This window comes from Cupressus sempervirens, chromosome 11, assembly GCF_028749045.1.
Source record: "Cupressus sempervirens isolate cs-2001-9-10 chromosome 11, ASM2874904v1, whole genome shotgun sequence".
NCBI classification, from domain to species: Eukaryota; Viridiplantae; Streptophyta; class Pinopsida; order Cupressales; family Cupressaceae; genus Cupressus; species Cupressus sempervirens.
Genome location: NC_143128.1, coordinates 186,173,331 through 186,189,930, shown reverse-complemented (window position 1 = coordinate 186,189,930; position 16,600 = coordinate 186,173,331). Strand labels below are relative to the sequence as shown.

The 16,600-nt window shown below is 35.6% G+C and overlaps 1 protein-coding gene across 4 annotated transcripts in view; it reads right to left on the bottom strand.

Annotated features, from left to right (window-relative positions):
• Nucleotides 1-16,600, bottom strand: part of LOC149528817 (TAF RNA polymerase I subunit A) — a 206,966-nt gene that overhangs the window by 187,353 nt on the left and 3,013 nt on the right. For 2 of the 4 annotated variants that reach the window (XM_089809936.1, XM_089809935.1), the window contains exon 3: nt 2,580-2,669. In XM_089809936.1, the coding sequence (XP_089666062.1) occupies nt 2,580-2,669 (90 nt within the window). The remainder of the gene's footprint in view (nt 1-2,579; nt 2,670-16,600) is intronic. The other 2 variants (XM_089809934.1, XM_089809937.1) reach the window with 1 other exon arrangement.

Sequence of the window (16,600 nt, the reverse complement as noted above, 5' to 3'; positions counted from 1 at the left end):
CAACTTGGTCCTTATGCTTAAGACAAAATCCCTTAGAAGGTGATCGACTATTATATTCAACCAATCAATACTTGTTTTATTCTTGTGCTTACTTCCTTCTAATTCCTCCTTGCATAAAAAGCTTGGGCATAGGATATGAGATATTATTTAATGTTCCTTGGTGGGGCTCTCTTTTTACACGGCCACATACAGACTGTGGGGGTTCTCCTGCTTCAAACTTTGTTTTTTCTTAAATTCCCATGTATTTCCATGGTATGGTCACTTGCTAATACGTGTTGTGCATGTCAAGACTCTTCCATAGTCCTCATCATACAATTATCATGCAAGACTTTGTTTTATTGTCCAAATCACCCCCCTTTGATTTGATGGAGTTGTAATAAATATATCCCTCGTCCACTTGTACCAAGGGGCACAACCTAGGGTTTCCCCCCATCTGTCGACTATGTGGGGTATCCCCTTTTTAAGGTTATTATTAATAATACTTTCTTTATGCAACACCCTAGATTAGTTTACGAATTAGTTAACAAACTTGTTTACCTATATAATATAAGGTTTTTCAGTTTAACTAATTCATTAATAGTTATTTAAGCTATTTAATTTATATTTTCTTTATATGGTTTGTCTAGTATAAATAACTATTTGTCTAGCAATCAATTAATCATTCCATTATATCTTCTTTTTTTATCAATTACTTAATTAATTTATCAAATGTTTATTACAAGTAGGGATGTCAATTATGATTAAATTTCATTATTAGAGACGGTATTACAGTCATAGCCTTAAATGTTCACCATATTTCATGGTATTTGTATGCCAATTTAATATTCAAGTGTTGAATATGAGTCAAGAACCAACTTGCCTAATCCAAGTCTTGTAACTACTAATCAAATTGATTTGTATTTACATTAGTTGAATGGCAATTCCTTGAACTGGCAAATCCAAAATAGCGTCACATATTTATAGGTTTAGCAATCGTATCTGGGTCATTCAGCTATAAGCATACTACATATTGTTGGAAATTTTTGCAATGGTATGCCTCACACATCTGTTAATGTTTTGTAGTGTCAGTCGGATAAAACATAAAATGTAAACATAAAAACAACTCTTTAAAATGTTATTGTAGATATATATTTAAATATATATATTAATATTTATGTATGTTTGTATGAATATAACTATTATCTTGTAATCTTATTACAATAATTAGTATAAATCAAAAATTTTATTATACCCGATCGGGTATATTCCATAGGCTTGTTCACGCTTGAGTACATTGCACTATGCAATGGCGCACCCTCTTGATCGTCCTTTTTAGAGGCGATATTGTTGTTTGGTGTCAAGTCATTGTGCACGTCATCATTTGACTACCCTAAATCTTTGGCTGATGGTTGATGGTTGTTCTATGTTTGACCGAGCATGTGTGCTTCAACTTTATTATGGGCGGTGTGTGTTTATTATTTATTATGTTAACATGCTAACCCTTATCCACTCGTCAATCGCGTTGATGCAAAGGTTGACATTGTCATGTCATTAAGGGTTGTACCCCTATTCATCAAATGTTAAATATGGGGTAAGATATCTCCTTTGAAACTCACATAGATTTTTAAGTGTTATTACAAAGGAGTAAAAGGGATATTTTCCTACTCTTATTTAAGAAGACAAATTGTGAAAAACAATGTTGTGATTGGTGACATAAAATCTTACCTTATATTAAATAAAATATTTATATCAAATATTTTTATTTCAAGTGACTTTTAGAGGTTATATATAAAAGAACCCTCACACACACATACACACACACACACATATAGCAAATGAAAAATAATCTGATCACAAAACTTTAACATCAATCTCATATAAAATTCTATCTTGATCAAGAGCTTCGATTGGAGTTCATCATTTCCAATATGGAAGCCTCGATGTGTGACATACCTTAAACTTTTGTGATATGTAGTGATATTGTTAGTAGATGATTATATATTGTCAATGCTCTACTTATATTGGAGTTAAAACATTTTCAATATGGAAGCCTCGAGGTGTGATATTGTGTGTAGTTGATTATATATTGTCAATGCTCTACTTACACTGGAGTTAAACATTTTCAATATGGAAGCCTCGAGGTGTGACATACCTTAAACTTTTGTGATATGTAGTGATATTGTGTGTAGTTGATTATATATTCTCAATGCTGTCATGCCACAGCCTAGCACATTTTAACAACTAAATTCATTCAAATTATTTTTTTGTTTCAGCATATGCATCACCTAAAAATAAGTATACATCAAAAGCATTATATGATATATGCAATTATATTGTCTAGTAAATCATATACGATTCAATTCTCTCATGCATATACATCCCATGTTTCAATGATGGGATTCATTCAAATATATACATTATTTCAGCATATACATCATTTAAAATACCACAATACATCAAAAACATTATATATTCTAGGCATCCCAAGCAAGCCTTCCTCATCAATTTATACAGTAAGTTCTAAAACGATGATGTTAAAGGATTGAATTTTATACAATTTAGAGAATTCATTAAGCCCTTCAATAAAGGGAAGCACTCACATACTCTTTTGAATTGGTGTACGCATCATCAAGCTTTCCTTGTCTGATAAAATAAAGCACCCTTTCCAATTGTATGCTAGGGCGAAGCTTCTGCAAACATCCATACATATGTGAGTAAAACACAGAGCATTCAAGAAATATAACTCAAACTCAAACAAGCCCCTTGAAAATTGACAATGAGACTAGAATACCCATGCCAAGAATACCCATGCCAACAAAACTTGTGTGACTAGCATTTCTAATATCCCATTTTTCTAAAATAATTAATGAGATTAACTAATAAATAATAATTAAATCAAAATAAAGAAATCTGCATCAGAACAGGAATAATCAATTAATAGCACTAATTAGTTAAAATCCATCGACATGAAGAATTGTAGACTAGACAACCAGTATTAATCTACACAAAGATTGCATATTTCTAAATATGATGACAGCAATCATTTAATAAAAGACATACTAAGAAGACTATATGAAGAATAGAGATATCAACTACGGAACCCCTATCCATCAAACAAGACACGCTACACTCACTTAAAGAAATCATTGATAACCTAAGGCGGGTATTGCTAAATATGAACATGATGACTTAGCAATATTGATTTGAAAGAAGATAATGGCAATGATTAATATTCTAGATAGACATCCACCCTAACCACGAGATTGCAAAATAATATCATGCGATACGAGCTTTACTACCAAGCATCATCCAAAAAGATGCTAATGAAACAATTACAATTGGCATAGGAACCAATCTTATTAAAACATTGATAGAAATCTTGTTTCAAGGTCTGAATATGGTTAAAGCACAATCGGCTAAGGCATAATTAAATCGTATAAGAAATCATCATAATCAATTATGACTTGGTCAATATCCCACATAGATGCAAACACTACCAATGAATGAATGACTAAGGCAGCAGTTAGCAAAGTCTAACAAAACATGATAATAGAGAAATGGGATGCTACAACAATCTAACAGAATTATATTAATCACAAACTAATAATTGTTATTCGGCAAATTAGTCTTATTATGAAAGGGTGCAATAAAGCATAATGAGGCGTAACTCTTAGACAACCCCTTTATCATGCCAAGATATATATAAGAGTGCATTCAAAGAGGCACCAGATCATAGATTATTAATATATCTATAAAAAATATTAGAAGATTATAATGTGTATTAGGTGTCAATGGAAGCTAGTAAGAGATTACATAATGGAAGTTACACTTCATGAAGGAAACAAGAATCAAAGAAAGAGCTATAATATTATAATACATATAGTTATGGTAAATCAAGAGGTATTACAACATCTAAGAAATGTTGCCTCACAACATTCTACAACAGCAACTCTAACTTAGCCTACTTATCAAATTCATATGCAAGCTCAATAAAATCTACAATCTTCAACATGCTTTTTAATCAATCCCTTGGATTGAAGCATGAAAGATGAATTGCATATCCCACAACAAGACAATAAGAGAAGAGAAACTTTGTTCCATTTCACTTAAAATCCTTTTGGTTGCAAAATGGAGAGAACTAAATTAAGAATGTATTCATTGAAACACTTGCTACCTCTGCCATACAACGGAAGTGCAAAAACAGCTACAAAAGATACAAGATGGAATCAACCCAGATTCATTATTCTTTGCTCAATGGAAGATTACAAGACTACCCACAAACCCAAAACCTACTACAAGAAGCCAACAATGCTTTAGAGACAAAACAAGTCGCCCAAAACAAAGAGGTTGGAACCCTAGAGAAAGAGAGAAGAAAAGAAGGCATAGAAGAAGGAAGAATCCCAAATTTGTTCCTGTGATGCCACTTGTTTCTCTTGAACCTCCTCCATTCTGTCGAAAAATGCATCTCTCTATAACTACCCACTACTTGCCTCACATGTTGTAACAACCTGGTGAGAAGAAAATAGTTGGTACAAACTTGGAGGAAATCAAGTGTAAGTGCATCAAAAACCAATAAAATTCTAATAAAAACCCCTCCAAAGTTGTCTCCAAAACTTGCATAAACACATTAATAGTCTCTTCAAATAATTGAAGAAAACCCAGAATCATATCTACACAAAATTTCAAAATATTTCCACAAATATCTTATGTATTTCTCTATTTTTCCCACACTCTATATTTTTTCTTTCTATTGTTCATAAAAAGTTCACCAATTATAAGTTTTACTTTACCCTATCTTCTTATCTTCTCTATGACCAACCTGTGTACTTTATTTCACAGTATAATATCTATATCATGCACATTGAGCCTTCAACATTATATTGACTCATCTCATTAATATGCACCATTTCAAACATTACGTAGCCTCAATTATTTCATTTATTAAGTATTCTGGAGGCCCCCAATTTCATTTCCTACTCAAATTGGTGTCGGTCAACACAGTTAACTGCCACATGGCAGCCTGTGATTACTCCCTATATCCACCTAAACACCACATACACGCACTGGAAGTGCCACCTTGCCAACCTACCCTGTCTGCACCAGCATTTTGCCCTAGCCATCTGTTGCAATCACTTGATCTTGTGTTGACATCATCACCATGTTGATTGGACTACAAGATCACGCAATCTTAGTATTGGTCCTCCAGTCCCTGTCATCGGTGAACTGCTTGCCTACTTCATCTACAAGATGTGGCCCACACTGCCACATGCCAACATCTTGTGATCTCGCATTGGGTAAACATCATGCATCTTTTATTCAAGGGATTACAGAACTGTTGATCTTGATTCACCTTTAAGGCTGTCCTACATGGTCACCTTGTTCCCTATGTCACATGGCACCTCTTCGTTTACTCTCAACTTGTCACCTCAACACCAAATTGTTGTTATCATCACCCAACTAGCACCACATGGTGTATTGTCACTGGACCTATGCTCACTTGTCACGCGCCAATCATCGTCCATGTCATCACCCAAACAATCATCAACTACCACAACACTATTAGCATAACTGCCACACAGCTCGTACTTGTCAGGATGCCACGTCAACTCATTAAGTTTAGACTAGACCCACAAAATTTACTCTGTTATCCTCCTAAGTCGTCCACCTAGTCGTCCTGTCGCATTCGCACGCACTACCAATAGGCAAACTACCTTTGGCAATCTAAAATACCTGACTCTACACAAAAAAATAGCTAAAGACCTCCACACACAACCAATGTGGGATATACCCATTAAATGCCTCTTTACATAAAATGTTCCCTAAGGTACGCATTTCACATATCTTTAGTGTGGTTGTTCAGTAACCATGATAGACCGTCATGCTCTGCTAAAAACCACTGCCTCCATCGCTAGCCAATCGCCTCTATTAATAGCGTGAACCCTCCTAAATTTGTTGTTGTTGTCATTACATCGCACAGCCTCAACGCCATTACTTCCCTTTCGCATTGCAAATATAGTTACCCCCATTTGAAATGGCATACCTCCTTGTACAATTCATAGGCCCCATACTGCGCAAACCTCACAAAAGAAAAATGCAAGCCCCCCATGCAGTTCATTTGCAACCTTAAAAGAACCCGCTCCCCACTTTGACCAAGTATCATTGGTTCAGTACTTGTTTTAATGTTTCGAGTCTATAAAGCTCGAGGCTTTGAGTACCAACATGATGAGCCAAAACATCTAACATTTATTAAGGGTTTGTATTGCATGTCTAAATAGCCTTCATCACATAGTTGTTCAAACAGTACTCAATATCATTCAAGTACTTGTGAAGAAGCATACAACTCTGATTTATAGCTTCACTTGCTTTAGTTGGAAATTCTACCTATGCATGCGATTTTCTTCAACTTGGATGACATTCATGTCAATCAAACACAGATGTTGTTGCTATAGAAAAAGCTTATTGAGTATCTCCATAAGTTGGGGCAGCAAAACTGTACTCTAAAATGTTTCATTGAATTGCAAACCAGTATGTAAATTGGGTGCAACATGTTGGAATTTCAGAGTAATATGGCCAGGCACCTTTTTTGCAATTACTGAACAATTAAGCTTGAATGGGTTCACATATTTCTTTCTTAGAAAGTGCTTTATTTGACATGAAAAGCAGTCAATATCTTCAGACCTAGAAGAAATACTCTCAACCTGAATAACTGTGTCTTCGTTCCAGCTTAGGTGGCTTTGCTCGAATTGAAGGTATCTTCTTTAGTTCAATCAAAGTGTCCTAGTCAAATAAAGCCCGCTCAAGCTGGAATAGTAGTTCAATCAGAGTGTCCTAGTGATAGAATCTTGGCAAAGGGGATGCTATAAATATCATACTTTTTCGAAGCATTTTTAGCTCAGCTTCCTGCTGCTCCTTTAATCTGGCTTGATTATAATAAGGTCACCACTTAAATGGTTTGAAAGATTATTACAAGCTGGAGATAAAAAAAATTCCGTCATCTAATCATTAGAAGTCACACAACTGGGTCTTGGCATCAGAAAGACACGTTCTCCGATCCACACACATCATGACAAACATCTGGTTATAAACTCTTGGACTCCTGTCAAATTGATCACCCATAGACTAGAATAGATTGTCTTCGGATTTGCATTTATAAACATGACAACTGGATTCATCAGAGCCTCAAGACTAGTAAGATGCATGTCTCTGATGTCTACAACACAATGGCAAACCAATTTCATCATAAATTTAACTGGTCAAAAGATATTGATTTCCAAAGTAGGGCCCTGGAATTCTCTGGAAAAGTGCAGAGTGCAGACCTGAATGAAACACCATGAAGTAGGAAGATATAAAATGGGTCAAAACTGATTGTGGGGGCATCTAATTAGAAACATAAGCTATCTGATGCACAATGAGCAGAGCCCTAAGCCAGTAGGCCATGAAACTTAAACGGGCAAGAAATGCAAACTCTTAAAATGGGGCACTTCGATCAATTTTGTACTTTGGCCAAATACAGATTTGACAAAATGCTTGAAACACGACTTTACAAAACCATCAATTCTACAAATATGAGGCTATTATTTCGAACACAAGTTCAAAATGAAGAGGAAGACATACCTATGATGTTGTCATGCATTAAAAACTAATATGATATGCGAGGTATGCAATCATTCAAACAAGGCACTTAAGACAAGTGCAGAAGACAAAACACCATAGTTAGCAACATTTCAACATAGGAAGCTTGAGGAATTTTAGAGTGCTAACAATCCCAAGATGGGATAAGGGCTTGGATAAGTAAACTTTGAGGGAACCTATTGTGATTGGTATCCAAGCAACTTGGCGACATTCTACTCTTCTTCTTCTCGAACTGAAATGGTAATAAAGGTAGCAAGACATTAAGGATCGTAAAGAGTAAGATTGCTTAAAATATTTGGTGAATGTATAACTTTCCTTACTTTGAATAATGGAATAACATAACTGGAATCAATATGTCTTGATAAATTAAGTATGTTAAATATGGTACAATTACGGCTATAACAGGCGTAAACTTAGCAGAGGCCATTAGAGTGTCAGGATAGGAAATGGATTCCAAATCTCTAATCACTAAATGAGATGCAAAGAACATATTTTTCAACAATGTATTTAGCAACAAAAAGAGAATGAGTTAGGTTGGAAGTAAACTTCCCTAAGCATGTTAAGGAAGATTTGGTAAGCCACGGAAGTTTTACTTGGAAAAAGATATGAGAGCAGATGGAGCTGATGAAAATCAATTAGTTTCAAAAGCAGGGATGGCAAAAATATGGAAAATAAATTTCTGCAAATGATAATATATTGACTATTCATGAGACAAGTATTGCTTTAACAGATCCAAATTAAGTAAAAGCTGCAATCAAAACATTCAGAGAATATCTATTAAAGAGTTATCAATTAGAAATCCCTTCACCATCATCGCAACCAGTGCAATTCTCACAGAGACATCTATTTGTGTAAAGTGTGCAGACTGCTATTTTAGGCCATGTCTGAAAATATAATCAACTTTCTTCAAAGCAATGTTATCTCTCAATGCATCAGAACAAGTCATTTTTTATTCAGCTGAACTTTGTTTTATGGGATAAGCTTTACCCGATGGAGGAACTTGATTCCAGACTCTTTAATTCTCATGCCACTTTTAGTTCTAAAAGAATTTTATATTTAGAAGAGAGGAAATTGTGCAATGGAATACTCTGGAACCCTAAATTTATTGATATTGTATTTAATAAATTTTGTGTGATGTATTGATTTTCATGTTCTCTTGCAGTGTAGTTGGTGCTCACTTTCTAAGTTGGTTTCATAATGTCCCCATTCTAGGAGATAGGCATATGATCATGATCGGCCTACTATCTAGATTCCTATAGGCCAGCAGGGTGTGGACAATAAAAATTGAAGACAGATTGCCAGTAGACTGACTTGGTTCCTATAGTTCTTCAGTGTGTAGACAGATCGCCGATTGTGAGGCAATTTGCACCAAGATCATAATTTGGGCCGAGTCTGTAGATAGATCACCGAATGGGAGGCAGTTTGAATTAGGGTTTTAGCAAAAGCTCAAAAATACCTCCACAAAGGGAATGTGGTGAAAGAGTAGGGGGTGTGGGAATGTCTTAGAGCCCTTCAAAGACAACTACAAGCATTGCAAGAACAATTGTGCAAAGGGATGAATCTTGCTATAAGAGATGAACGTGAGGATGAAAGAGAAGAAGGAAACATTGAGTAGGAAGAGAAGATAAAGTTTTGAACAAAGAGGAAGAAAGGCTTTCTAGGGCCATCTCCAAGATTGGGAAAAGACCTAAGTTGAGGTTCCCACATTTTGGGGAAATCTTAACCTGGAGAAATTTGATCAATTGGATCGATAAATTAGAAGAAAATTTTGAGTATGAAAATATTGAGATATTTTGAGTATGAAGATCTTGAGGATCCTGATAGGGTCAAGTTTGCGAAGGCCAAACTAAAGGGTCATGCAAAGATTCGGTGGCAAGAAATTCAATTGGAGTGAAATAGAAGAGGGAACAATAAAATCACAAGATGGGATTGGATGATAGCTAAATTGAAGAGACAATTTATTCCCATTGATTTATGAGCTTAATTTGCTGAAGAAGATGCAATGGTTGAAGCAAACGAGAAGATTTGTTGATGGATACAGAAGAGTTCTACCAAGTTATCATTCGGAAAGGCCATGCGGAAGCTGACAAGGAGAAAGTTGCTCGTTATCTTAATGGGTTGAGGTCAAGCATTCAGAAGGAATTGAGTCTTGTCTGAATGAACAATATTGAAAAGACATACTAGTTTGCCCTAAGAGTAGAGGAAAAGTTGAATAAGAGTTTGAGAGCAAGCAAAGTGAAAGAGGTTGTGGCGGAAGATCTAGTGGACAGTCTTATGGAGAACAAGGTTCAGGAAGAGAAGGCTTTCGTGGAACCTATTTTCATTGTGAAGAAGAAGGTCATATAGTAGTTGAATGTCCTCAACGGCAAGGAAGGATAGAAAGGAAAACTGAAGGCTAGGCCAGAGTTACACATGTCGAAGATGCCAAATAATCACATTTTGAACATGTTGAAAGAGAAGTTCTAATTTAACAGAATAATCATGTTGAATGGTGAGAATGAACCAAATCAAAGGAATTTGTTTTGCACCAGGTGCAAGTGCGAAGATAAGTGTTGTGATATGATTATTGATGGTGGAAGCACTAACAATTTGGCACCAAGAAAGATGGTCATGAAGTTGAAGCTCAAGAGGCAGAAACACCTGCGTCCATACCATATTGATTGGGTGCATGATGACCACAAGGTTATGGTCAATGAAAAGTGCCTTGTGAAGTTCACAATTCGAAGCTACCAAGATGAGGTACTGTGTGATATCATACCTATGGACATATGTCATATGTTGTTGGGTAGGCGGTGGCAGTTTAATAGGCATGTTGTATATGAGGGTTGGGCGAATACCTACACTAACAAAGGATGGAGTGAAAGATAAGCTGAAGCCATCAAAGCATAAACAAGAAAAGGTATGGAGTACTGCCAGAGTATATTTTGTTGATGGAAAGAAGTTCCTAGAGGGTATGAGGCATGAGTATATGTGCTTTGCTATAATTTCAAAAGATGGTAAAGAAGCAGACGAGGTACCTGTAGAAGTGGCCAATTTGTTGGATGAGTTTCTCCATATTGTATCCGATAATGGTCTAATGGATTACCACCAGTAAGGAAGATCAATCACTAGATGGACTTGATTCAAAGAGTCAACTTGCCAAATAAGGCAGCACACAAAATGATAACAACAGAAAGTGAAAAGTTGAACAAACAAGTACATGAGTTTTGCAAAAGGGATTGATTCGAGAGAGTCTAAGTCCATGTGTTGTATCAACAGTATTAGCACCAAAGAAGAATGGAGGATGTATACAGAATCTCGGTCTATCAACAAGATCACAATCAAGTACAAATTTCTATTGCCAAGGATGGATGATATTATGGATTGTATGAGCGGAGCTATGTATTTCATTAAGATATATAAGAAGAGTGGATATCATCAAACTTGGATCAGAGAAGGATATGACAGGAAGATTGTCTTCAAGACAAGGGAAGGGTTATATGAGTGGTTAGTCATACCTATCAGGCTAACCAATGCACCGAGCACTTCCATGTGGCTCATGAATGAGGTACTAAAAAACTTTCTAAGTAAGTTTGTCATTGTTTACCTAGATGATAATTTGATCTTCAATAAGACATCGGAGGATCATATAACGCATACTCGTAGGGTGTTTGAGAAGTTGAGGGAAGAAAAATTGCTGACTAATTTCAAGAAGTGTAGCTTTGTAAAGAAGGAATTAGCATATCTGGGATTTGTAGTTTCATCAAAAGGTTTAAAAAAGGGCCCTAAGAAAGTGAAAGTTATCCTTGAATGGTCTCCTCCAAGGAGTGCTACAGAGGTAAGGTCTTTTCATGATTTGGCTAATTTTTACAAAAAGTTTATCAAAAGTTTTAGTAGTATTTGCAGACCCTTGACTGAAACAATGAGAGGAGAAAACGAGTTTAAGTGGATTGGAGGAGCAAATAAGAGTTTTAATTTGTTGAAGCAAAAAGTTACAGAACAACTTGTTTTAGCATTTCCAGATTTTAACAAGGTTTTCAAGTAGAATGTGATGCTAGTGCTACTACAATAGGAGTTGTTTTGAGTCAAGAAGGTAGACCTATTGCTTATTTCAATGAGAAGTTAAATGATGCCAAGAGAAAATATTATATTTATGATCAGGAATTTTCTGCTATAGTTCAAGCATTGAAGAAGTGGAGACACTATCTTCTTCCTAAAGAGTTTGTTTTGTATACTAGTATATCAAGCTTTGCAGTATTTGAATAGTCGAGGAAAGTTGAACCAAAGGCATTTGAAATGGGTTGAGTTTTTGCAAAGTTACACATTTGTTTTGAAACACAAGAGCGGGAAGTCTATCAAAGTTGTGGATGCTCTTAGTAGGAGACAAATTTTGCTGATAAAGATGCAAATTGAGGTGGTTGGGTTCAAGGAACTCACAAGTTTGTATCCAAAGATCTTGATTTTGGTGAAGCTTGGAAAGCTTGTACAGAACCTGTTACACTTGACAAGACAAAGTGGTTGGATTTCATAATCCAAGATAGTATGCTATTCAGAAAAAGTCAATTGTGCATTCCAAGAAGCTCAATGACAGAGAATCTAATCAAGGAAAAGCAAGTGGAGGACTGGTTGGACAATTAGGAAGCGACAAGACTATTGCTTTCGTTAATGAGAATTATTATTGGCCACAATTGCAACAAAATGTCAAGAAGTTTGTACAAAGTTGGAGAGTATGTCAGATGGCAAAAGGAGTGAAGCAAAATACAAGGTTGTATTAGCTATTACCTGTACAAAAGAAGTTGTGGGAGAATGTTGGCATGAGTTTCGTTTTTGGCTTACCAAGGACTCAGCAAGGGCATGATTCGATTTTTGTAGTGGTTGATATGCATTCAAAGATGGCACATTTCATTCCCTGAAGAAAATCGATGATGTTGTTCATGTGGCAAAGTTGTTTTTCAAAGAAATGGTGAAACTACATGATCTACCAAAGAGTATAATTTAGATCAAGATACCAACTTTGTTGAGTATTTCTGATGCACATTGTGGAAGAAGTTGAATACAAATTTGAAGTTCATCTTGTCACATCATCCACAAAGTGATAGGCAGGCAAAGGTTGTCAATAGGAGTTTGGGAAACTTACTGAAATGTTTGGTTGGGGATAAGCCAAAAGGTTGGGATTTTATTTTACCACAAACAAAATTTGCATAGTGTTGATGTTTTGTAGCTTCTCTTGGGTAAACAGTAGCAAAGATATATTTAAATATATGAGATGGATATTGTTAGAAAAGACAGGGTTGCCATTGCACCAAAAGATCAACCTATTAATGCCTGATACAACCAATAGTCTTATAGAACCATAGGAGGCGGTTAAGCCCTGTCGCGAATCATGCGAGGGATGCTGGCCCACTATTAACAATCCCCCTCTCAGTGTCACTCACTGTGGCCAGCAAGATTTTAACCTATGACCAAGCTCTGATACCAATTGTTAGAAAGGACAGGGTTGTCGTTGCACCAAAAGATCGACCTGTTAATGCCCAATACAACCAATAGTCTTATAGAACCACAAAAGGTGGTTAAGCCATGTCGCGAATCTTGCGAGGGATGTTGGTCCACTGCCAACAGATACACACACACACACACACACACACACACACACATATTAGAGATAACATAACTATAGGATTGTGATTATATTAATGAATAGACATGTCCCTTCATGGGACATGTCTACTATTTACTCACTTTTATATATAAATAAGAGATTGCTGCAAATTGGAAAGGACATACCAAATATAATGGCAGTGCTAATACATTTGCAGCGATCCCTGAAAACCAACATGGTATCAGAGCAGGTTGCAAACGTAAAAGAATAAGAACCATTTTAAAAACGAGACGTGTGACAGATGCATATAGACAGCAAACGCAAGACATGTATAAGGATCTTCGAGCCTAGATAAGGCCCTATCAGCACTTCAGGTCATGCTTTTTTAATCTCTCCTTAGAGAATATATATATATAAACATGTTGGAAAGCATGTTTAAGTTTATTTGAACCCTTTAAACTTTGGAAAGACTCTGAAATTGATTGGGTATTTAATCCCCATTGGTAAGCATAGAAAAATGAACGATGATCGTATTGAAGGAAGCTTCAGATCTTGTGCAACTATTGATGAATATACCAATGACTAGTGATGTTGATAAATATTACTTTCTGAGAGCTTGCATATAGTGTTGTATTCTGCAAGGCTCAATAGTAACTTCCAGTGCGGCAATCCTCAAATTTGTAATCAGTAACGTTGTGTTGTGATGCTGCAAACAAGTGATGACACCATCAATTTACAGCATGAACGACAATGAAGAGTATGTGTAGTGCGTATTCTTTTGCCTAGATATGCTCAAGTAACATCTCCTTCCACTAATCTATGGCTAAAGAATGACACTTATCAAACCAAACCAGAAATCTTTCTAAAATATTTTCAACGGGCAAAGTGAATAAAGTATGAGCATGAAACAAAAGCACAGAGTTCCATGTAACTACCACCGTGGAGTATAAGGAAGGCTTGAGAAAGGCACCGTGGAAGTGAGTACAGTTGATTACATAGCTGCAAACATTTCAAGTAAATGTCAAGTGCTCCTACATCAACAATAATGTGGAGGCACTATTAAGATATAAGCAAATTATATCGAGTATAAAATATACATGTTACTACTTTTCCATGGACCACGGGTGTAGGTAAGCCAAAGTACATGACGTGGCACTTGTGAATAGGACATCGACCAACCCTTATAGACTGAGTAATTCCCAAGGCATCCAACTAAGTTAAGATAGGTTAGCAATGAAAGAAGAAATATAGTAATAAAAGGACAAAGGCATGTTACATGTTAATAAGGGAATAACACTTTAGATTATATCTCATACTCTCTTCTACATTCATGCATTGGTGAAACCAATAAGTGAGAGAAAGAAGGGCACTAATCATGCATACTGAGTGTAAGCATGATAACAATAAAAACTGCACATGTCATACACATCAACCACCTAAGGTAATAGAAGTATTGGGTAGCTATTCCAAAGGTAAGTATGATATATTATTGTTTTGTATGTAAATGGAAATAGCATGAATATATGAAATATATCTATATGTAACATCTTTTAATTTAATAATTTGACATTATGAAATGTAAAAGAATTAGTTGATATACAACAAGATAGGAATATAACCTCTTATAAATATAAGTGAGTATAGATTAAAGTATATCTTTAAATTAGATATTTATCTATATTGAATTAGAATGGGCTTATATTATGCAGGTCATTCTTATTTATATTATAAGAGTTATGTTCCTTGATCTTTTCCTCTGAGAATGTTATTGCAAGAAAATGAAGATTGAGATTCAGAGAGAACTTGACATTTTATTAGAGGCAACCTTGAAAGAGAGGAAGAATATTGAGGATGTTATTAAACTTCAGTGATCTCGGTGTTATTGATTAAGAGGGAGTAAACCACAATGCAATGGATTCTCCAGCGATCAATAAATTGTCACAATCAAGAGGGCCTTGATTCATACATCATGAACATGTGATTTTAATAGGCCTACCCCCTGTGTATATCATGAGGAAGTGACGACTTCCAAATGATTATCACTTGTATTTGGAGAAGTTGTTGTAAGGTGACAATCTTACAACAACTTGTATTATGAGATCAAACAATGAGTATATGGGAGGCCATTACTCTAAGAGTACTTGGTGAATATCATTGATATTTTGGGAGGCCAAAACTCTTGATGTCAGATGTGATATCAAACCTTATTTTGAGTAATTGGTAAATATCATATGATATTCTAGGAGGCCAATACTCGCAATATCAGATGTGATATCACACCTTATTTGAGTACTTGGTAAATATCGACATTCTTGATATCAAATGTGAAATCAAAATGTTGAATATCTTCTGATCAAAGATATCCTTAAAATTTGTCATTCCTAATATTACCATTGGTGTAATACATTTCATGTGTTTATCCTCTCTAGCTAAGAGGGAGTGTTGATGTTTTGTAGCTTCTCTTGGATAAACAATAGCGAAGATATATATATATATATATGAGATGACATAACTATAAAATTATGATTATATTAATGAATAGACAAGTCCCATGAATGGACATGTCTACTCTTTACTCACTTTTATATATAAATAAGAGATTGTTGCAAATTGGAAAAGACATACCGAATATAATGGCAGTGCTAATACATTTGCAACGATCCCAAAAAACCAACAAGAAGTACTAGTAAATCACTATTCCAAATTGTGTATGGGAGTAGTCCCAGAAATGCTTATGAATTTAGAAAGTTGGATAAAAGAGAAATTAGTAGTGCTTAAGCAGAGGATTTTGGTGAACACTTGAAGAACATCCATGAGGAGGTGAGGAAGCACATCACAAAGATGAATACACAATACAAGCCTAAGGTGGATGAGAAAAGGAGGCATAAGGAGTTTCAGGTTGGAGATGAAGTCATGGTTGGTTTGAGGAAGGGGAGATTTGCAATAGGTGCAAATAACAAGTTGAAAATGAAGAAGTTTGGACCATGCAAGATACTGAAAAAGCATGACTTAGGAAATGCCTATGGAATAGAGTTGCCTATTGAACTGAATATTTCAGTAGTATTTAACATTTCATATCCCACAGAGTATCATGAAGGGAGTTTTGAAGATGATGTTACAGAAGCGTTGTTGAGTATTCTGCCAACTACTCCAGCTACAGAAGAGATTGAGGACATATTGGGCAATCATGTGGGCAAAAGTACAAGGAATAGGATATATGAAGGATATTTGGTCAGATGGAGAGGGCGTCCAGTAGAAGATTTATCATGGCTAACACGGGAGGAGGTTAACTATCTTAATTTTCCTCTAAACACCTAAGATGTATCAGGGTCACTTTTCAAATTACTTGGAGTGTCTAATGTAGGAGCATCCTAGGTGTAAGGGCAATCTCGCATCACCCAAAAATATTTA